At 47.3% G+C, this 23,453-nt stretch overlaps 2 protein-coding genes across 17 annotated transcripts in view; both read right to left on the bottom strand.

Annotated features, from left to right (window-relative positions):
* Positions 1–11,760, bottom strand: part of LOC105838852 (ephrin type-B receptor 1) — a 90,475-nt gene extending 78,715 nt beyond the window's left edge. For 3 of the 13 annotated variants that reach the window (XM_036288934.1, XM_036288936.1, XM_036288938.1), the window contains exon 1: positions 9,776–11,755. The gene's annotated coding sequence lies outside the window, so the exon portion shown is untranslated. Of the gene's footprint in view, positions 1–9,775 lie in introns of all 13 variants that reach the window. The other 10 variants (XM_036288929.1, XM_036288931.1, XM_036288932.1 and 7 more) reach the window with 8 other exon arrangements.
* Positions 11,761–19,301: 7,541 nt separating this feature from the next.
* Positions 19,302–23,435, bottom strand: LOC105829454 (zinc finger protein 346). Of its 4 annotated transcripts, none has more exons than XM_012668305.3 (8): positions 23,304–23,435; positions 21,297–21,752; positions 20,810–20,883; positions 20,505–20,657; positions 20,308–20,402; positions 19,892–20,223; positions 19,753–19,821; positions 19,302–19,650 (listed from the first exon to the last, which is right to left on the bottom strand). In XM_012668305.3, exons 1-8 carry the CDS (start codon positions 23,341–23,343, stop codon positions 19,499–19,501), a joined length of 1,371 nt encoding a protein of 456 aa, XP_012523759.1. In that variant the 5' UTR covers positions 23,344–23,435; the 3' UTR covers positions 19,302–19,498. The 4 variants fall into 4 exon arrangements, with proteins under 4 accessions (XP_012523759.1, XP_028045591.1, XP_012523760.1 ...); XM_028189790.2 differs by having other exon boundaries at positions 19,901–20,223; XM_012668306.3 differs by having other exon boundaries at positions 19,892–20,220.
* Positions 23,436–23,453: the final 18 nt, after the last annotated feature.

The raw sequence follows: 23,453 nt of genomic DNA, 5'->3' as shown, positions 1-23,453 counted from the left end.
TTCATACTCAGGTCGTGATGTAAAAGCACAAAAAAAAAGTCGACTTCCACATCCCTTTTTCAACATACGGGTATTTCGCGAGAGCGGATTTGACTTTTCGAGTTTAATCATCGCCATGTCGCGGCGGTGTTAAACGAAACGAGTTGCCGCGCGCGTGTTTCAACGCGAAAATACCTCTCCCGTATATGCGGCGTACAGAAAACCGTACGTACGTACGTACCGCGGCGGCAGGCATCTGTATACGTGCGTGGCACGGCAGGAACAGGTAGGGATAATCCGGTCCTGTGCCTGCACGCGCTCGCGCGAGTGCAACGTCGGCGCATTCCCGGCGAGCGCGCGCGCGGCGAAGGGAGGAAGCAGCCAGGCAGGCAGCCAGCCAGGCAGGCAGGCAGGCAGGAACGGAACACAATGGACCAAAAACCGGAAAGAGGTACGCCCACTTCCCAAAAAATGGCCCGTAAGAAGAAAGACAAAGAAAAAAAAAACGCGGCCATATGCGCGACGCAAGACGCGCGCAAGAAAGGTTCGGTAGTGAGGGCCACGAGCAGCATTGGCCGGATTCCCATGAAACTCGAGCAGCGGACGGACGGAGGCGGCGGCGAAAACTCGCCTCCATTCAAAGGCGGGGGCCGTCAACAAGAAAATAAACCTAGATTCATCGTATCCCCCCCCCCTCCCCTCCCCCGGAGTGAACAAAATCCTGGTAATTATCGCCGGTAATTTGTCGTGTAGGCTACTCTCCTTTGGCGCCGGGTTTTTTTTCCCTTCAGAAAATACGACTCTTCCGGCCGTCATTAGCAAGTCGTACATATCCTGTCACATTTTGCTACGAAAGGGATGCCGTAATTCTTCCTTTTTCTCCTTTCGTTATAGGCGTAGGTATTATAATATAAATATTTCTGGTGGAAGACGTGCTACTTTAAATGCGAGCGTGTTACAGACAAGCGAATTTTAAAATACAATAAGTCTTCCTCCGGAGATTTATCGTCGCTCCTTGAATTTACGGCGATTCCCGAAAATTCTCCATCCATCGAAATGACGCCGGAGGATTAAAATGTAAAAAAGGATCGCACCGTTACGTGCGTACGTGGTGCGAAGGGCCGCGAACGATATCGATAATCGGAGCCAGACTTCTCCATTCGTCGCGACGGCTGCCACATTTATCTCCTCCAGTGACAGTGCGAAATTTATTCTTCACCTACCAACCAAAAGAGCTCTCTTCCCCTCTAGAACCGCTATCGAATAATAATGCAACGCAAGGCCCTCCCTGAATCGCCGATCGGATCTTCGTTTCGACGAGAGAGACGAGAGCCGAATATTTTTTCGCCGAATTTATCGCCGGATCGTTATTTTTCGTCTCTCACTTAAGAAAGAGAGATAAGTCTGACTCTTAATTTATCGCCTCTAGGTGTAAATCTACTTTCATTTCTTTCCTAATTGATTTAACTCTCGCTTCCATTTCCCGCCGCGCTTTAAAAGAAATAAAATAGAGACAATTCTTTATCTAGAGGGAACAAGATTAAAAAAAAAATATCTCGCGCTAAAACCTGCCGACCCTAACAACCTGCAATTGTCTGTACCAGGCGTAAATGCGTCCTCACAATGCTTTTGATCACGGTAATCGCTGTTAAAGGGACGCGCGTGTCGATCGTTAAAGCTGAAAGCTAAAGCAGTCGGCCACGTGGACACAATGAAACCGCGTTTACCCTCGCGAGTAAAATTCATGAGCGAAAAGAAGAACGCCGTATCTCCCCCCCGATCGTCGATCTTCCTCGCACTCGGTCCCGGGGTGACGAATGACTCTTTCGCGAAGACGATAACGATCGCTTTAGCAATCCCCCTCCCCCCCCCCCCGGCGCTGCACGAGCGCGATGATCGGCGCGAGAGAAAGTACGATGAATAAAGAGACAGGAGGCGGTCTATCGCGAAAATCGAAGATAACGTTTGCCGACATTCGTGTCCGTCGTCGTCGTCGTCATACGCGCGCCGTAATGCGTACGTAAATGCGAGCCGACCACGCGAGAATCCGCTTACGAAGCGTTCGAGCGAAGCCGCTCGGACAATTAGGTCTCGACGAGAGCATTTGTCTCGCGGCCGATTTCGCAAATTAATATCGACGGGCGGGGAATCGCGAGAGAGGCGGCCTGCCTGAACGTTTTAATTGAATCGGCCATCGGTTGATAAAACATCCGTGAGCTCCTAATAATTTCACTGTCGACTTTGCATCCGGGCGAATGTATACATAATATACGTGTGCATCGTACACACGTTGCATGCAGGTATATACGTGTATAATACACGGGGACGTGACCACGAGATAAAGCTTCTTATAGATATCTAGGTAGGGAGACCTTTCACCCCGCGTGTCGCGATATCCACGAGGAGGAGTGTCGCAATCCGGCGCGAGTAAATGTACCGTCGTAATAATTATTATTATTACTATATCACAAACAGGTGTTCTCTCTCTCTTTCTTTCGACTTAGAAGCTCTCCCGCCACTTATCGACGTCTTCGTGTGGAATCGATCGCCGTCGATTTGAAAAACGATCGCCAGACGCTTTCGAGAGCTCGCGGTCCGGTTCGCCGGTCTGTAACTCAACTCGCCCCGCGAGTATGTTTCGACACGCCGTATATAAGAGCCGAAAAATTAACGTCTCTCCCTGTCGAAGCTCGTAACTCGGCGCGAGTAAAACTCGCGGATAAATCAAAATTACGTAACGCGGCCGGGGGGTCTTTCTTCTTTTTTCTCTCTCTCTCTCTCTCTCTCTCTCTTTCTCTCAGCCGACTCTTCTTTTTCTCCGCAGTCGTCGGTCAGATCGTTAACGACGTATGTGCGATGAGAACGCACCGAGTGTTTTGTAAGAGAAATTTGATATCGAAAGCCGGGCATTAAGAAAAATCGTGCGCTTAAACGCCGGGAGAGATATCGAGGTAATCGCGTTAATCTTTGATCACGACAAATATTTTTGCTTCAGACGGGAATGAAAATCCTCGTCGCCTCGTCGGTAGTTTCTAACGGGATTTATTAATTCCACAGGGGGATAATTATCAATTCCGCCGTTGTGTAAGGGAACGCGTGTCGCCCGATACGAGGCAGTAAGTCAATCCGTGGCAGATGTCACGGAAAGTATGCAAATGGCGGCCCATTAAAAATTCCAGTAGCTATAACGAGAATCCCGTATCGCAAGTAATTTGTAGAGCGAACCGCGGCCGCGTCGTCTCCGTCGATTCTTTCGTAAGCGGGTAAGGTGACGTTTCTATTCGTCTCATTTAAACGGCCGTGAAGAAATCCCCGATATCAATCATCCACCAAGATCTAACGATCTACAGCGCGCGCTCACCGCGAGCGGCCGTGACGTACAATTTTAAACGACGGGGATTAGCAACGTATCAGGGGTGTAATTAATCGTTCAAGTGGTATCTGACGACTGTAACAAATGTACGGACGCGCACAGATAATGCTTACACCATATTAAATTGTAACTATGCTCAATATTTTCCTTTTTAATTTTTTTTTGTTCCAAAAGGGACACGGCGGAAAGAGAGGTCGCAATCGCTAACAGCTTGGCTTTCCAGAATGCAGAATTGCAATTAAAAGAGAAGGGAAACCGTTGTTTCATGTTACGCAAGCGGCTCGGTGCAAAAGACAGCGCATTACTGCTCTTTATACAAATATATGATAATAAATTGGACATATATTTTCGAGTATTCCCATTTAGGGGATGCGATTATTTTTCGCACGCAGGCGGTAATATGTATTATTGAGAGGGAGAAAGAGAGAGAGAGAGAGAGAGAGAGAGAGAGAGAGAGAGAGAGAGATGGGGGGACGGTAGCAAAGTCTTCATAAATATAAATAACCCGGCGGTCGAGGCCGGAAAATTGAATTTTCACGGGCACGCTCGTCGGAAGCGACGGACGCGACGATCTCACAGATTCTATCTCGCCTCGTGAGTGTTTTCCGCGTCGGGTCGCGAAATGGAAGCCCGCGCGTAGTATAACGTGGTAATATCCCCGGAGATGCACGCGCGCACAATGCGCGCTCGTCGAGTCGCATTCGTATACGTGTGCACTCGCGTTGGCGGTGGCGGCGGCGACGACGACCACCAGGTAACCCTAGATCCCAGATGAGCGAGCGAGATTACGCGCGGTTGCAGCAGCGACCTGTCGGCGTGGTCGGACATGCGAGGCGAGATTATAATCGACCGGCATGTCCATGACGACGCGTTTCAAGGTTTTGTGGAACTTCCTTAATGCCCCGCATAATCCCGGGGATTGTTTCGGGTATTTTGCCGAAAAACCGCTGTTACCTCATGGATTTTCCCCGGCCCTTTTAGAGGCTTAAAAGTGGAAAATGAAAACGGATCGTGCAAAAAGCGATAATGCTTGGCCGCACACAGCCGGCGATGAATAATAATGCCTTTATAATATTTTCATAAAGTCCATAAATAAATATAATAACGGTAGTTTTCAGGTCAAACGGTTGCGAGAGATAAATCGCCGACCGAGGAGTAAATTAAAAAATGATTCTTCATGGCGTGTCATTCTTCAATCGATCCTTTTTAAAGGAAGAAGAAACACACAACGAGTTCAAGAAGTCCGACTGGCCGAGTCGCACGCGCGACTAGATTGGCGCGTGCTTGCCCAAGGTATGCAACAGCGTGCGGTTGCAGGTTTTCAAAGGACGAGCCAGGTGGTTGCACTACTTTCACTACGTCTACAGTCGCGAGTCCACAGCGGCGGCGGCGGCGGCGGCGGCGGGTGCGCGCTCGATTGAGCGACGACAACGACAACGACAACGACAACGACGACGACGACGACGACGACGACGGCGCAACGCAACGCGCGTTTCCACAGGGTCGACGGGAGTCGCTTTGTAACACTTTCACGATGCAATTACACCGAGCGTGTGCGAGAGCGAGTGCGTACACACGTCCGAGTGCGAACAAACGCACACGCAGCCGCGCGCGATAGTCGATAGTCGACGCGACGCCAGTACGCGTCTCTAATAATACCAGTAATCATAATTAATTGCTCGGATCCTCGCCACGCCGCGCCGCGGCGAGATTGCCTCTCAGGAGCGCGCAGCGAAGTACGACAACTCCTCGAGACCCCGAGGACTAATCGTTTCTCCGTGCAGATTTCGAGATGCGCGCCGATCAATTTTTGTATTTCGAAATGTTAATTCTTCCCGCTCTGTCTCGAGCCCAGAATCGTCTGTAACAGAGTGAGTGACAACGCGTACAATCGTTTATCCTAATCTTGAGATCGCAGCGTTAATTTTTTTTTTTTCCATTAAAGCAAATGAAGGGATAATATTTCGGGTGACGTTTCGTCTCGGGTTTCAAGTGCTTTTCAAAAACGTGTCCGTGCGTGGAGTCTCTTGACGGCAGTGGCGGTCGCAGCTTGGGTTTCATTAATTTCCACGCGATTCGCTCCTGAGAGCGCAAGTACGTGGGCATTACGTACGTATAGCCCGCAAAGCGTGATCGAGATGAAGAGTGAGAGAGGAGAGGGGAAGATATGGAAAGGAGGCAACGCGATATCTCAACGGGGCTCTCTCGCGATCGTTTTCGTCTAACGGTCCGCCGACGATTATCGGACAAGATCTCGACGACCGGATAGCGCCACGAGCACGGAGACAAACATCGGGGATCCGTTCTCACGTTGCCGGCGACATTTTCCCTCTCTTTCTCTCTCTCTCTCTCATGATCCCTCTCGCCGACTATCCGACATGTTAAAGACGGTAGTTGCGCTCGTAGACGCGCGTCTCTGGGGCGAGGCGAAAGAAGATACGGGGACAAATTAGCGGCCTTTATGTACGTTATACGGCGAATTGAGGCTAATCGTGGCGAGCTGGTAAAAGGGGGACAGACGCCGAAAATGGAATTACGCCTTAATGACGGAAGCGGGTCGATTCATTTATGAAATTGCGTGAGCTTCGGAGTCACGTCGCCGCGCGCCGTAAATGCGAGGGAAAACGAGGGACGCGCGCACACACCGGGGTAGGTAGGTAAGTAAGTCTCGCTGCGGGCGCCTATATTCTACGTGCACGCGCGTTTAACCCTCCGGTGCACCTTGGGGTTCTAAAGTCGTTTGGATATACCTTTTGTATAATTATACGCCATCCACGTGCATACAACTTTAAAGACATTATGCGTACAGGTTCGTATATATAAATATATATATTCATGGAAGCTCTGTTTTGCTCCAATTTATCAGATTCGCAGTATGCAAGTAACACGAACTTTACTAGTGTTTAACTAACTTAAATGTAACAAGACATAATATTGTACACAAGTTCAAAGGACGAAGATTTAAGTTTTAAAATTGTATACGGTAAACTGTAAAATAATTTTTGTACATGAATAAAAGAAGAGAACCGTAGCATTGAATTCAAGAATTGAAATATGCACGTGAAATATGCGCCGTTCGGCGCTTAAGAGCTGCAATGGCATTTTCACTTTGTTTTATTAATCTGGTTTTCTTGCAAATCGATTGCACTTGTGGATCACGAGGGGTCGTTACCAAATCGATTGTACGATTATATCGCAAAACGAGGCCACCGCCGCGCTACTTCAACACCGACTGCGAACGAAGCGGAAACCGTTTTGAAACTGTCGTGTTTTACAAACGCGCGAGAGCACGATATTGCATGCGCTAAATGTTACGAGTATAATGGTTAATAGACGGGTTAATGGTTAATAAACTAGGTTGTCGTTATTTTGCGTGCCGGTCATGCCTTCTCTGTTTTAGCCCCTTAGCCGCTGGGATTATTTTGTAAAACGAGGAGAACATTTTGCCGCGGGCGTGTTAAATAATTACGCGTTTTCCATCGTTACACGTGTACTCGCGAATGTGTTGCGGACAGAAATTTTATGAATGTAAAAAAATACTGGAAAAGCTAATTCCATTGAAAGCGCTGCATCTGTAGAGGATGTAAATGTGCGCCGGTTGCATATAATTGCAGCAGCAAGTACGTAGATCATCCTGCCTTCGGCATCCGCGCGCGAAAATATACTTTTCCTCGCGCCCGTCAAAATTAATATCAAATTATTTTTTATTATCGATAGCATATATCTATTAATATCAAATTACGATTACTTATCGAAATAACTGATTGGTCACTCGAAAACGACGAATTTTAAAGGACACGTACTCGGCGTACGTGAATTTTGGAACTAGAGTGGTCGCACGTGGCCAACTATCTCGCGCTTAGCGCGATCGCCGCGTTGGTGAAAAAACATTGTCGCTATGATTCGGTCACGTTTGAAAACGTGCGACACGTTCCGCAAACTACGCGGGATCCACGTTCTCGTCCGGCCACGTCGACCGACGTAGACAACAGGTAGAAAAGCGACGCGGAGGGTTGCGCCCCGTTTTTTTTATCGAATGGCCGAAGAAAATTACCACACTTCCTATCCCAGCTAAACGTCCACTGTCAGCCACGCGATAACGATCGACTCGCCCGTCGACATATTCGTGATGTGATCGCGTCACGAAAATTCATTTCCCGCCGACCGATGTGTCCCTCCGTCTCTCGAATATTTACGACCGTTTTCTACGTCCATTACGTGGATTTATTGGAATTTAAGCTGGTCAACAATTTTTTAGTGATATGACCGATATACGCGAACTATTGCCCTCCCCGAGTTAAATTTATTGCGTTTATATCGCGTTTATAATATCGAGATTTATTTCGAAATGTTAGAGAGCAAATAGCGTATAGAATTAGGTTTCTTGACAAATAATGTACCTGAAAGAAATTAATTTATTGGCATACAAGAGAACCGATTTTTTTGGGCCGTACTGTCCTTACTGCGAGTATCGAGGCCCATCGCTGTTGACCAGAGATAAAAAATTATACGATAACGATCGTAGGGCAAAACTGCTGATAATGTTTGCCTGACCCTAATCCCGCGGAAGATACAGAAGGGAGATTTACTGCTATCCCTGTGCAAACAGAGAGGAAAAAAAACATAGACGGGCTGGACACACGGAGATGGTAACCCTAAAGTGGCGGCGGCGGCGGCGGGCCTAGGCCGGGCGAACCCCCGCGCGGCGGAACCGTTTTGACATTTGATGGATTACGTAACGGAACGAGGAAGAGAAAATCCTCACCGCTGCATGCAGGGCGCGCGAGGGAGCGAGAGGGCGACGACACGACGACGACGATCCGCCGCGCGGCGCGTCGCGGCGAGTGTTTGCTCGCGTAAAATATTTGCGCGCGTAGAGTCGAGCTCAAACACGTCGTGTCCTGTCATTTCCCGTGCGGTGAGCGCGCGCGCTAAGCGCGTATTTGCGCGCTTAGCGCGCGTTCCTCCTCGGCTGGCTTTGGATACGGCGCGCGTGCGAAAACCTCTAGCGCTCGCCTATGCGAGCGCAAATACGCACGAACGCGCATAAACTTGTGTATACGCGCGGCCGTATCGCGTGTCGCCGGGTGACCTTCGCCACCCCGAAATTTCTTTGCACAGACGGACGACACGCACGGTACATCGACCACACTTCCCTTCCTCGGGTATTTTTTTCTTTTTTCTTTTTAAACGACTGACCGCGAACCGTCCAGGCTGCCTTCGTTATTTACTTTGCATTTGCTGTTAATTGCCTTATATATTCTCGGTAAATTTTACGATGAAAACATCGGCGCGTTCTCGAGAGAACTTTTTACGCTGTATTTTACGATCCAAGAGAGATATGATGTATCTAAGTAGATCCGGGGTAATTGGAAAAGTGATTAAACGTGACCTTCGGAATACTCTTAGGAAATGAAAAAGTATCATAATGATTATTTTCTTTCTTGAATATTTCTTTCTTTTTTAAAAAAGATTCACCGCAAACCGTCACACTGCCTTCGCTATTTACTTTACATTTGCTGGTTAATTATCTTATATTCTCAGTAAACTTTACGACACGTTTTTATACATAATTTTAATGGTGTATTTTATAATTTATGACATTTTATGAGATATGGTATCTAAATCCGGTCTAATCGAGAAAGTGATTAAACGTGACCTTTGGAACAGTCTTAGGAGATGAGAAACATCACAACGATTACGAGCATTATTAATAACCAATTATCGTAGCAATTAAATTTAATGCACGATAACGCGTCGATTGGGCGTGCGTAAATCAGCTCGATTAGTCAGAAGAAAGAAAAAAAAAATCGAAGGAATCCTCTCGAAGAAAATTAAGGAAGGGGATTCGTTAAACGTACACACACGTTCGCTCTGGGCAAAGTGTTCTCGAGCGGTTTTACAACTTTTTCAATTTCGTCCTATAAACGTCCTATAAAGGCGACGACGGAGAGAGAAAAGCGCGCCTAGAATCGCGGAATCCGCAGGAGAGGACGGCCGAGCCGAGGAACGAGAGAGGCGAATTAATGCCTTTCACCGTGATACCGATCGTTAATGCCTCGGCCGTTACGCGAGTCCCCGTGGAATATCGCGGGGTTGTCTCGCGCGGTAACGGGTCACGCGTACATACACACACATATATATACGTATAATACGTACGAAGAGATTACAGTTCCACGAAATCTCTGTCCCCGCGATATCTGCAGACCGTAAGCACGGGGGGCGTCGCGAAGATTAACGCTTGGGTTATCGCGATACTCGCTCCCGATAGAAACGAAATAGCGGAAGGACACGCGATTCGCGATCAGGAATGTCTCCCTCGCCGCCGCCGGCGGCGGCGGCGGCGGGCACGTCGTATCGGAGACGCGACGTTTTCGCGACAACGGAACAACACTGATGATGATATTATATACTTGGACTCACCTGGAACTCACTCGCTCCGGATTCGCCGTCTCCGCGCGCTCCGAGGTCGCGGCAGGCTCCAGCGACGAGATGCAGCTTGCTCCGACACTTGTGCACACACAACCCGGTCACCACACGGCGGAAGAAAGGGGCACGACGGGCCGCAGCGGCGTCGCCGTCGTCGGAAACGCGACGGGGTACGACGACGCACGGGGAACGTCTCGGTGGTCTGGCTCCCTCAGAAGGGCCGCGGCGAGCGGAAGGGCCGACGCGACTCCGCCGAACAGTCCGTCACGGTCGATAGAGGTGCACGGACGAAAGCAAGCGCCATTTTATCCCCGTGCACTCTCGCGGCAACGCGAAAGGTGGACGGACGGCGCGCGCGGTGCACCGCGCGCGCGAGGGACGCGGGCGGGGAGGGAGAGCGTACGCGCTCCTCTCTCGCGCGGCTGTGTCTCGCTCGCTCACTCTCTCACTCTCTCTTTCTCTCTCTCGCACACACGCCACCTCTCTCCCTCTCGTTCTCTCTCTCTCTCTCTCTCTCTCTCTTTCGTTCTCTCGCACGCCACTTGGTACCGACGCGAGTTCGCGAATCGTACGATCACCCGAAGAATTCACCCGAGGGTATGTCCGCGGGCAGCGCGAGTATCCACGACGACGTCGTCGCGCACTATACTGGATTATTCACCACTTTCACACTGCAGACTGCTCCTCACTCCGCGCGACTCCGGATAAAACGGGACACCCTCTCAGCGGAGCGCTCCTTCGCGTTCCTCGAGACTCCGGCGAGACTCGGACGAAAAAAAAGGAAAACAGAGACTGCGTGTACAGTCCCGTCGCGAAAACGTTTGTTTATCGGAGTCACACTTTTTTCTCTCTTCTTTCCCTTTCTTAGGTCTTACACCTCTCTGCGCGTCCCTGTTTTCATTCCCCCTTTTTCGGTTTCCTCTCGCTCTCGTGTTCAGTTTCTGTTCCGCGAGACGCGAACGCAGGACCTACCACGCCGACCTACGCGACGGCGACCGTCGTGCTCTGCGAGAGGACACGAACTGAGCGCCGGAGCAGCAGCGCCGAGCCGAGCGGCGGCGGAGGTTGCCCGGCTGGTTTCGCCGCGCGTACCGCTATTCGGCCGTGTTCGGCCGTCTTACACTAGCGCCGCCATCCGAGCTGCACCCTCGCTCGCCGCGCACCACCGCCACCGCCGCCGCCGCCGCCGCCGCGGCCATTTTCTCTTCTCCTCTCACCGCGTTCTTGCGCCTTCCTCCCCTCCGCCCTCCTTTCCCCGCGTGCAACATTCGGCTGGCGTTGCCGAACTCTGCTGCGGCGCGGGGTGCGTCGCGACGCCGATCTCTCTGGCGCGCGCGCGCGCGCGTCCCGATCCTCCTGTGCGTCCGAGATCGCCCAGGAGGAGGGTCGACGTTCGCGCGTGTTACTCTCGTTCGAGCACCGGCGGCGACGATGACGACGACGTAGCACGCTATTTCGCGAGAGCGGCGCGTCGGCGAGGTCATTGATTTTTTGAGCCCGTCAAGTGTAATCCGCGCACATGCGCACCGATGCCGACGACGTGACATCGCGCCGGTCGCTGCTCGCTTCTTTCCGCGCTCATCCGGAGATCTGTCCCAGACGAATATCTGTCCCGTCGTCGCACGATATCCGCTCGAGTTACCGTCGCCGCCGCCAATATCACCTTGCACCCTGGCTCCACTCGAAAGCTCTTTTCGGGTCCTCGATAGCAGATTCATCAAAAAATTGTATTCTCGATTACTGATTCAATAGCTTGTTGCATATTATACAGAAAATTCGGCATCGAATATTAGTATCAAATTTATAAAACTAATATATTTCGTTTAATAATCGTTATTTCGCCGTATAAGAAATTATATCTTAATGTTCCATATCTCTGATTGTACGAAGATATTCACTAAATAAAAATACATTTATATGATATTTGACTTATAAATTCTAATCAGGAAAAATAAGTGACAAATTTATAAATATTGTGATAAGTCTTTTCTGTCATATAAATTGATAATTAAATTATAATAATTATATGAAAAATTGAAGAATCCTTTCTTAATAGGTTCGGAATGTGTGCTATTTCAGCCTGATTCTTAACCTCTCACTATAAAATCGATCGGTGAAAATGTTTTATACTTAAATCGGCGAACAAAGCGCTAAGTTTGCATTTTGAACGAAAACTCGCAGGGATAAAATGCGACGATATTATCGGTCCTGCTTATCCACATGATCTTGTCGACATTATCGCCTGTGTAGATTCGGTTAACTTCATCGAAAAAAACCTCACTATCCTTATCGCTTTCTGAACAGGCGGATTAGAACGTCACCCGTGTGAAAAATGAACCTACTTGACTTCAGGCGTAATGGGAAGATACGAAATTTCGATCCACGCTGTTCCCATCGTTCTCTTCTCTCTCTCTCTCTCTCTCTCTCTCTCTCTCTCTCTCTCTCTGTCTACCTCTATTTCTAGCTGCAACTGAATTATAATTTCCGATAACAGAGAAAGATTAGTGATCTCCTTCGATGTGATGCCTATATTCGTCGAGCGCGCCGGAAACATTAAATTAGTTGCCATAATTGCGGCAGGGAAAATTGTAATCGTCGCGGATGATACGAGTTATGGTTATTAGAGGCTCGTAAATGTTGGATAGTGATAGCTCAAGCGATCGATAATATAAATGTCGACGAAAGACATACGATAGAATCAGGTAGAATTGCGAATGTTTGCTATTAATGATTACTGCAATGTTTGTTACAAATATATCGCCGATAGATAACGCTTTGAGATAATCTATATAAAAAAATCTTCTATTCTGCGATAAAATGTTTACTTGATTTCAAGTCTTACTTTGTTTCAAATAGAGTTGTCGGTAAATGTTACGTGTTAGATTTCGCGAGACTTTCAGAATGAAAATAATTAATACGTACAACCGATTTTTAATCGGTTTTTATGAAATAAATTGATTGGATTATACTATAAAATGTTAATCGAGTGACTGTAAAAAGATTTTATTTTTTTATTGTTTGCAATATGCTTAATAGAAAAATCTGTAAATGTTGCTCTTTCTTGCATAAAATAATCAATCCTGGAAGACAATAGAAATGTTATATATACAAATTTCTAATTATTGAAAAAGAATGAAAAGACATATATATCACTAATTGCAGTAAATTCTGTTATTTGTCTTCGAGTACTGACATTTATTCCATATACTTTATTTATACAATGACCGCGAAAGATGTTTTTCTTAGACTTGACCTCTTTTAAAATTTCATAAATGTAAGTCTGCCACGAATTCTTATTTTTAAGCTATTTAGGCTCGAGCGATCCAAACAGGAGAATCAGAAAATAGACTAGCGATAATAAATGATTCAACGAGAAATAAATTACTTACTACATGATTACTCCGTTGTTGCTCAATGCCTCCCTTTCCTCTCGGATTCCCTCATCGTATTCACAGTATTCACACTCATTTGCGAAGACGATAGATTACGCGCGCGTGCGCATTAATCAGCGAGATACGACGATCGCGCGACACTTTAACACGGTTCTCTCGGCACACGGCGCGTCTCGAAATGGAAAATTAACAGAATCCTCTCGGCGATTTGGCACGGAAGCGGCATAGGGAATTCGTAAATTCGCGCGGCCAACTTCACGCACCAAAGAGAATTACCGCGGCGGCGACGCTGCACCTGTTGCTCCTCCCTGCACCTTCGCGCACCTCCCGCACTTTAAATAACATGCGTTTTGCAACAATCCGTTCACGATGACGAGATTAATGTCCGCGAAATGCACAGTACTCAAAAGTACGATTGTCCTTTCGTCGATCGTTCGCGCGCTTAGATTTTGATCGAGTAGATCTCGTTTCAACGAACGCTTCAAGTCGTCAATGCGCGAACGCAGGCACGCAATTGCATAACGTCAAAAACGATTTAACCGAAAAGTTAATAATAAATGAGGCTACTTATTAATTTAACGCGTCGCGATGCTGTCCGAAGTAATGCATCCCGCACCCACAATGTGAATAATGAAAGCGACGCCGACGGCGACTTCACTACTTTGATACTACGCCAGTTAATGCCCAATGAATTTGCATTTCATTATCTAATAATGTACAATTGGATATTTCCCACATATATGTATTCTGAATAAAACGCCCGAAATGCATGTATTATTAATAAAGAGTACATTACGCGCACGCGTTCTCCCGTCCCAATCGATCGAATGTAATTGCAGTTCCCATCGTTTCCATCTCTATTTTAAATAGAGATAAACCGCGGGAAACGTATCGATTCCAATAAAACCGTCGTCTTGATACATTTATACGAATCGTTATAGAAATCGATTAAAATTCATGACTGCTGCAATCGCGCTCTTCTCAGGGTTTCATCTCGCGATCGAGGATTAATGGGCAATGCTAAGAATAAAAATGAGTACAGAGCGATGTGAAGATTCTTATTTTAAATAAATAGTATGCTAATCGTTTTTCCGACGTGTTTTTCATTTCGTATGAAATTTGCCTCGAAAACAAATTTACGCGAATTTATCGATTAATTTAATTACTTTCTCTCGCGCGAAGCGCAAAAAAATCAAAGGAAGGATGAAGAGGAGGCAAATTAACTTCCGCTTAAACACTTTTCCCGATTGAGATGCGAGACAACAAAAACGCCGCGTCGATTAGCGTCGGATGTATGTTTTTCCGCGGTTTCGATCTCGAAAGTTGGACTCCCGGAAATTATATCGATTTTGACCTGTGAGCGTCGCGAGCTCTTCTTTCTCTTAAGCCGAGGAGGCGAGGAGAGGTAATCGTTCACGATCGAGATCGAGATCCTTCTCTGTCTATCCTTTTCCTCCGTGAGGTTGCGGTTCTGCGTGTGTGTGTGTGTGTGTGTGTGTGTGTGTCGACAAGTAGACGGACGGCTATTTCCGCATGACATCACACCGCCCGCATTTAGGGAGCACCACAATTTTCTATTTTCTCGACGGCTCGACATTGGTGGCCCCGTGGCAAAAGGCCCGGCCCCACCGAGATGCGTCCCGATCAGTTTTTATTGCCCTCTTCTTCCCCTCCTATCCCTCCCGTCCATCTCCCGCTCGCCCTGCCCTCGCACGACTTCCTCCCGGCGACACGCACCGCGTTCGCCGCTCGGAGCGATGTTCTTCCCTCCTCCGATGTCTTCCTCCTTCTCGGAAGTCTATAATCATTTACCGCTGTTAGGAAATTCCTAATTTAGTGCCGTATGAGATTGCGGGGTTTTCAGTTACACCACGATAACGTTAAGTGTTAGATTAGATTGAGTTAAATTGGCATCGTTATTCACTTTTATTGTCTCCGTCTGTCTGCCAACCTGCCTCATTCTCTCCTCGCGTTTCCTGTCATCGACTCGATATTTTGTAAAATAATTGCCCGAGTAGTACCGTCCAAAAAAAAAAGATCGTGTTTCTAGAACGCGCGACGAATCGCGTTGTTTCTCTCTTTCTCCATCTTACAACGGATCAAAGGAGCGGGAGGTTATTAATTACGACGCTTCCGCAATTGGGCAAAGTACTCGGGACGACGACGGAGAGTGTAAAATCCGATACGAACAGACTTGTCCCGTTAACACGCCGGTGATCTGATCTCGAGCGACGTCTACGCCGGCTCGCCTTCCCCTAATCGAGAAATAATTATACGAATTTGTCAGGGGAGGGGGAGGAGGGTAGCCGTCGTCGTCAACTCGCCGCTCGAGATTCGTGCGCGTCCGCGCGCGTCGTCGTGTTGCTTCTCCAAGTTTTTTCTACGCACCGACCGGAACAATGGAATCGACGTCAAGACAAAGGAGCTGCTTCTCCACTCTCTCTCTCTCTCTCTCTCTCTCTCTCTCTCTCTCTGTGTCTCGTTCGGTTTCCTTCAGTACCGTTCGACCGGCGCTAACTCGGTTAGCCGTTCGTTAGCGACATTAGAAACGATCGTGCAAAAATAACGCGTTTTAAAGCCGCGGCCGCCGCGCCGCTTGATTTGATGCTGGCGAAACGCTCGAGACGCAATTAGCTTAGGAAAGCGAATGAATATTAAAATGGAAATCGCGTCTCGCACGCTAAATACCTCGCGTCGAAAATGTATAAATATAGATCGCATCTGCGCTTTCTTATGACCAAGTGCTACACGCAATGTAGACCCGATTGGATCTAAAATTAACAATCGACTGTATTTGAGAAAAAGTGAACGTCATATTGCTTTATTAGAATGTCATTGGATTTAGGGGATCTAAGGTTGTACGGGTTCTGCATGCGCAGGATGTATTAATGTCAAGTCGAGTAATATCGCAGCCTTGGACGGGAAAAATCTCGGATAGCTGCAGTATAATTTATAATTTATAAAGTCGAGTCGTCGAAGCGAGCTACTCGCCCGCGGGTCTCTCTCTCTCTCTTTCTTATTAATCTCCATCGTTTACACCTTGGATTCAGCGGAGTCGATTGTTCGACTTGGGTGTAATAGCCGAGTCGCGACGCTCGATGCTGGTCATCCGAGACGATCTGTCGATCGATGTATTTCCCTTTCGATAGACCAGATGCGATCCGCGGACCGCGGAAGAGGATTTCTGCGCGAACGATTCCGTAACGACCGATTACGCCCCGTTCGGCATCCTCCGTCGGCTCCCTTGCGCGTTGTAGTCCATTCATTCGTTCGTTACGGCATCGGCTGGACGGGAGTCTCTTGCGCGGTGCATCGCATCGTCGAGAAACCGTTGGTTTCTTCACAGGAATTTTCAAGTTTTGCCGAAGCTGTTTAAAAGGTTAGATAAAGATGAATCTGAACATGATTTTGTTGGACCAGGAAATAACTATTATGTAGAACGCTCAAGCGATAAACAATATTATGTTAGCGTATTATTTTGATGGTTTATCGAAATTATTTTCAGATCCGCATCTAGCTAAATTTTCACAAATTTTACTTCGATTGCATAAAAATATTACATTTGACTGTAATAAATGACTTTCGGATTTTACTGGCGACGTCATGTTTTTTAAACGCTCGGCTTTTTACGGTACACCATTGCCATACCTGTGCGCGCGCGAGATTATAATATTCTGCGTTTCCGCAGAGAGTAATCGCAATCGCCGCGCCGGTGCAATATTTTCTTTTCGCTCTTGTTCCCCCTGGTTATTCATGCGTCCCTAATAGCTCGTAGAGTTGCGCCAGCGACTGCTGCGATTTTCTTCACGAGTCACGGCCGATAGGTGATTTTTGCGCGTTACTCTCTCTCTTATCCGAGAGACCGGGCAGCGCGGTCTTCGGAGAGGACAACGACGAACCCGAGATCACGGAGCCTTGAACGAGGGAGCGATCGGTCGGTTGGTCGGTCGGTCGATCGATTGATTTTTTCGTCACGGCGTCTGGTTGCACCGCTACTGCCGGCCCGTTGCAGGTGGAAGCGACTCTTTGCTCTGACCCGGGGGCTTCTCAGAAATTCTCTCCAGTCATCGAGACGAATTCCACCGAAATGCGGGGCGGACGATTAATGGCCTTTATACGTTCCTTAAAAATCTCCGCCGCGTCACAGATTAATTCGTGTTTTTTCCTACCCCTCCTCCACCCTCCTCTTCGCTTCGAAATCGAACCGTGTCATCGTGCCTCAATCATTCGACGAGAAAAGTTCGCGCGAATGAAGAATTACAAAGAATACTCTCCATTTTTTTTTCGGGAATTTCATTTGCCCGCATGTATCGATTTGTTTTATGTAACAACGATTATTGAGATACACGGAGAGAACTTGGCCTTAGAATTCCTCCTTAAAATCATGATTGCCCCGGGACAACATAAACTTCGGAAAATATAACTGAAAGTTTAGTTCAACTATTTCACATTTATCTATTAGTTGCATCACAAAATAGTTATAAATTTTACTACTAAAGCTACAATTTTTTAACACTGTCCCACGACTATCGTGATTTGCGAGTAAATTGTCATCTAAATTTCGGGCATCGTTGGCTTTCCGGGCGACGACGCGGTTCGAAAGCGGTCGGATATTTTGTAGTTTGCGGCACACCGATGCTTGACGAATAGCAATAATAACGTAATAACGGCAAACAATCACGAGTAATGTAAAATGGTGACACGGTTTCTCGAATAGCTAACAGTGCCGCGGCGGTATAAATTCATGCGTTGAGTTAATTTATGACCATGCGCGTGTGCAAAGGTTACAGAAATGACTCCAGGCCTTCGAGCTGTACCCGAAGGCGAAGGAAGAGAGAACGTCGGCGTCTCCCGTGGGAGACGGAAAGGATGGAAAAGGAACACGTCGATCGCCGGGGAGGAGGGAAAAAGAATAGAACGTGGTGGAAAATAAAAAAACGAGACGAGCACAGCGTTACACACGAAACGCTTAGGTCATAAAAAAAATTCGAAGCGCAGGTATAAACCGACCGATCTACAAGTCCGCGCGCGAGGACGATCCTAATCTCGCGCTGCTCGTGGCGCAGAGGGTACATGACGCTCGGAAAACCAAAAAGATACCGTCGAGATGAGGAAAGAGAAAGAAGGGGGAAAGGGGAGCGGGGAGGGCGCTAAATTGCCGGGATTCGTTAGAAAATCGCCGGTATGCGGTGCGTCACGCATCCGCGATGGCAAGGGGAAGATGGAGGAGGACGGAGGGAGCGATATTAGAGCCTCGGAGGAATTTCGAGTACACGGCGTCGCCCGCGGCGTTAAGATCTCTCAACCCTTTCCCGCGCGCTTCTTCCTTCCCCGTGGCTGTTTCGTTCGCCCTGAGAATTCACGATACAATCTCGGCCTCGTTGGCCACCGATTGCGTTAATCGAGGATTCCTCTAAGAGTGTCGTCCTCCTTCTCCTCGTTTGTTCTCGTCGCGCTCTGTGAAGGCCGCCCGTGTTTCCTCCGCTACCATTTTTGGCCACCTGTCATAAACATCGCCACGACTGCCGCTGCCGCTGCCTGGTACCTACTTCATTGTTGATTCATGCTTTACAGATGGACGTTTTTATTCCCACCGTCTGGTCTACCAGAGACATATTCGTCGGCGGGCGTGTAAAAAGAGGCGGAAAACATCGTTTCGTTGGACGTGTCTTACGAGGTAATACATAGACGAGATTTGGCTCGTTTGGTCGTCCGTAAATCGCGTCGGAAGGTAAACGGAGAGCAAACGACGTGTAAATTTCACGTTTTGTACGTACACGCACACACACCCTCGAGCGAGGAACTCGCGAATCTCGCGACGCTGTCGCACGGCTCGAGTTAATGATCTTGGTAATTGAATAAATGCGAGAGACTATTAGTCGCGACGCCGAGGCGCGCTTTAATGAGTCGCCGTCTAAATCACCTGCGCTCGACTTATTACAAATTTAATCTAGAGTTAATCGGCATTTAATTTAAATACTCGCCTCCGCGTAACAGACTTACGTTTCCCATCAGACGGTTGCTCTAACTTGGCGTTAATTCGCAATATTCGGCCGTCCGTAGTCTAATGAAATTTAGAGTACGTTGACTCGGGTGAGACGAGGAGGGGAGCACATGTAGCTATGTAATTTTTTTTCATGTACCTCCAATAAATCACTTTATTGCGCTTAAAAAGAATATCGTGTATATCTGCTTATATTGTACAATCGTGACCAGCAAAGAGCGTGACAACACGAACGCAAGGTTTGAAGTTGGAGAAGCAACAAAAAGAAGAGCTGAAAAACGCTGTGTTATTGTATTAGAAAGTAGTGTCATTGTCACAATTTTATTTTTTCTTGAATCTGGATTTCTTTGTCGCTACCACGGCGTTAGGTAACTTTGGGTTACACTGATTTTTGTGTTTCTTGCTTTCGACATGCTGAGCAAACGTCGTCTCCGAGTTTAACGACAGGTTGCACGGCGCGCAGTAATACTGCCCTGCAAAACGAATCTCATTATTGCACTAGAATTGCGTCAGTCGCGCGAAACAATACATCGCTTTTTATCTTTATAGCTTTATATCACGTGACGATTTCTTACCTGATGGTGTCCGATAAATAGAATAGTCTATAGGCTCGGAGGCGCTGGATGTATTCTCGATTTCGGCAGCTGAAATGAGAACGAAAATTGGTAAGTTGAAGCGACACATGTACGTAAACATCGTGTTTATTTTGCTGACCGATACTACCGGGTTCAGGTACAGGGAGTCCGTTGAGCCTGAGCATTCTCAAATGTCGGGCTCCGCGTTTGTGCGTCTCCAACTGATCCTGACGATTGGCCGAGACTCCGCACAAGTCGCAGCGCAACGGCGTGGGATACGGCGGAGACGCGTAAATTGATGGCACTGCAGCCGGATTCGGCACCGCGACCGGATTCGGCACCACGGTTACATCAGAGGTAATGGTCGGGGCAGATTGCGCGTCCGGCATGAAGGACACTCCGATTCCAAAGCGACCCGTCGAGTCCACCTGATTGTACTGATTCTGAACCTGCAGCTTCTTCGATGGCCTACTGATCGCAATAATCTCGTTATAGTAAGGATTTATCGAATCGTTAATGTAACTATTGTCAGGAAGCTAGAATGCATGTTCGTACCTCGCACGAGGCCCGCCATTGGCCGCCCTGATGTGCTTTTTGCCCGCGTAGTGTTGCGTGGCGTCTGTTTGCGACGTAAACCACGTTTTGCATATCTAACAATGTAGATCGTATGCATGGTACATTAATATGCAACTTATGTATGCGATGTATGTAAATACATAACGGTAGACGAAACATAACAGTAGGCCTCTTACATCACAGTAGTTTTGCCAGTCGTTATTGGTCGTACTGCTCACTTGGCCGTCTTCCGTTTTCTGTTTTTTAACGCTCTGATTGAGGAACATTGATACTTTTTTCTGATGCGGTTTCCCGTCATAGTGCAATTTCGCTTGTAACGTGGAGTTCATCTGCAAAGTACGATATCGCTTCGTTGACAAACAATGTTTATAATTTTTTCGACATGAGATTACAATCATAGAATTATTCTTAGAATAAAAATAGAAATTAGATAAACGGAGATAAATCTCTAATTATTCGATTACGATTAACCGGGCCTTACGACTGCGTTGCACAGATCACATTTTAGCGGTTTCATCAATGCCGAAAGTTCCTTCTGCGCGCTCGCCACTTTCTCTAAGAAATAAAAAAAATACAGGAATTAACATCTATATAAAACTATTCATTATTTTTTAATTTTAAGATTTTTACATCACGCACACCCTGCTGAAAATTTTACACTCAGAACACTTGAAAAATAAAAATAAAATCTGTAGCCTGTATTTGGAATGTGATTTTAAGATGCGACTTTTTTGTCATTTTATTTTTGTTTTAATAAATGAAAGAGTATAGATTGGAGTCTACATTTTTTCTTAAAATTGTTCATATGAATTCTAAAATATTCCAATATTTATATTAAGAAACCTGACAATTTTCCCAAAAATTGTAAAATATATTATAATTCTGAAATCCGCATAAAAAGATGCCGAGAAAAATTTTCACCGAGAACTCGGAGGTGTAATTTTCAAAAATTCCGTTCTCCAGTTTACCTGCATCCTGTGCCGGATCGATGAATTCGTTTTTGCGTTTGTAAAAATTCTTATTCTTATTTTTTCCCACGACCGGGGTCACCGCGGGAGATGCTACCGGAGCAGTAGCCGCACCCTTGTAACTCGGATCGTACCACGGATTGTAAAGCTCCGAGGTATCATTGTCGGTGGGTATCCACCAAGGCGGCGGTCCGGGAGTTTGCGGCTGCATCGTTGGATGCATCATGTACGGATTCGGTGGCACCGAGTTCGGGAACGTGCCCAGAGCCGGCGTGACCACCGGTGCCGTGGCCACATTCTCGCCGCTCGTTGTCGCCGATTGTTGCTGCGTCGTTGTCAACTGTACATTGCCGTTCGTGGATTTGCTCACCAAAGACGACAACGGTGGCGGCGGCGGGGGAGGCGGTGGTGGCGGCGGCGGCGGAGGCGGGGGCGGTGGCAGAAAGCACTCGAGCCCTAGAGAGAATCGAGGAATTAATAAAAAAAAACAGAGGCTAAAGAAGAGAGAAAAAAAAAGGGAAGACCGGACCACAGCGGTGGCGCATTTTTCTCTCCTTTCGAGAGACGCGCACACGGGGATTTCGGTAAAAGTCGAAAGCTGTAAATCATGCGACACCCCGCGGTTTCATTGCGGTCATTTGTCACATCACTGTCGCTCTATTGTGCGAAAAAAAATTTTCCCTGCGACATGCTGAAATAATTATGCAGCGATGCGGCACGGACGTGCATTTTTTATATTTATTTTTATCGATACCATTTTCTTTTCTTTTCCTCCTTTCTTTTGAGGACCCTAACGGTAAAAGTATCGACTGAAAGGAGCTCTTTTTAACTCTCAAAGGTGTTGGACAAGTTTATTAGTGCACCCGGGGCTCGACAGTGCATTATTCTTGCTTGCTGCAACGAAATTTCATCTGCGAGCGATTTATGATCTTGCGATAACAATCCCGCGGGGAGGAGGGTGAAGACGGTGTTCGTTTTCGTTGCGTAATATAGATAAATCGACGCTTATCGCGCGGTCTTATTAATATACCGTGGAATCCCATTTAATTGTCACGGTTTTGACTCGCCGGCTTTGACGCAGAGACAATACATTTCGCGCCGCGAGAGGCAGCGGTACGCATTTAGCTTATCACACACGGACGCCGCAGTGCTGATGTAATTTATCTCAGCGCCTGTCGCGCAGTCCATGATTTCGTATATCTTTGTTATACAGATAGACAGATATACCCGGTGCATCTTATGTAATCATACAAATGCAAATTGTGCAACGGGCAAAAGATATATATATGCAATATCGTATGACCCGCGTTTGCTTTTAAAAATATTTCTGTTTGAGAAACTGAACGTTTTTTCTTTTCATTTGTACGAAATTATGGCTTATTTTGCGATTAATAACGGTAAAGAATTCTGTTGGCACGCGTTTCCCAACAATTCGCTTCTGTCTCACGTGTTTACGTTCGATGGTCTCCAATTTTTTTCCTTCCCCCGTGCTACGAAAAATCAGAAATGTGTGACTCCTTTCACAAGATCAATAGATCAACGGACGTAAACATAAAGACGTAAATTTACGAACTCGGATGAAATGGAAAGTCGTTTAGATCTGGCGTAACATAATATTATATGAGCGTTCGCGTGTACACTGCATGATACGTATGTATATACGTATTGCACATATCTCGTACGTACGCGAGTTCGCAATTTACTCGTTAATGCGTACACATGCACACACGATAATCGTCTCGTCCGGCGATCACATTTCGGGAGCTCCGAGTGATCCTGATTGCGCGCCAATTGAAACGATCCTCTAGAGTTCCGAGAAATCGACAGGACGTCCCATGACATGCTCGGGATTTTACGTTTTTCCGCCTTATTTTCCGTTCGGTTCCTCCTCCTCCTCTCCTCTCGCCAAAGGACACGCACGTTTACGCTGCGAGACGGATGACGAGTCGAGGAAACACAAAAGGGGAAAGAAGATCGTTGTCTTCGGGGACGACGACGGGGACTCACCCGGCACTTCTGGATTCTCTATGACTTTAGCGCTGGACATTTTCCCGTTGCTGCGGAGACTTAACTCGATCGGATGATACGGCGTTTTTATTCTTCTGACCAGCTCCACTCGATGGAGGGTCCTCGCCCTGACTCACGTGGACGCCGTCC

Source organism: Monomorium pharaonis, chromosome 6, assembly GCF_013373865.1.
Source record: "Monomorium pharaonis isolate MP-MQ-018 chromosome 6, ASM1337386v2, whole genome shotgun sequence".
Lineage (NCBI taxonomy): Eukaryota > Metazoa > Arthropoda > Insecta > Hymenoptera > Formicidae > Monomorium > Monomorium pharaonis.
The sequence above is the reverse complement of the archived record's forward strand: the minus strand, read 5'-3'. Positions and strand labels throughout refer to the sequence as shown.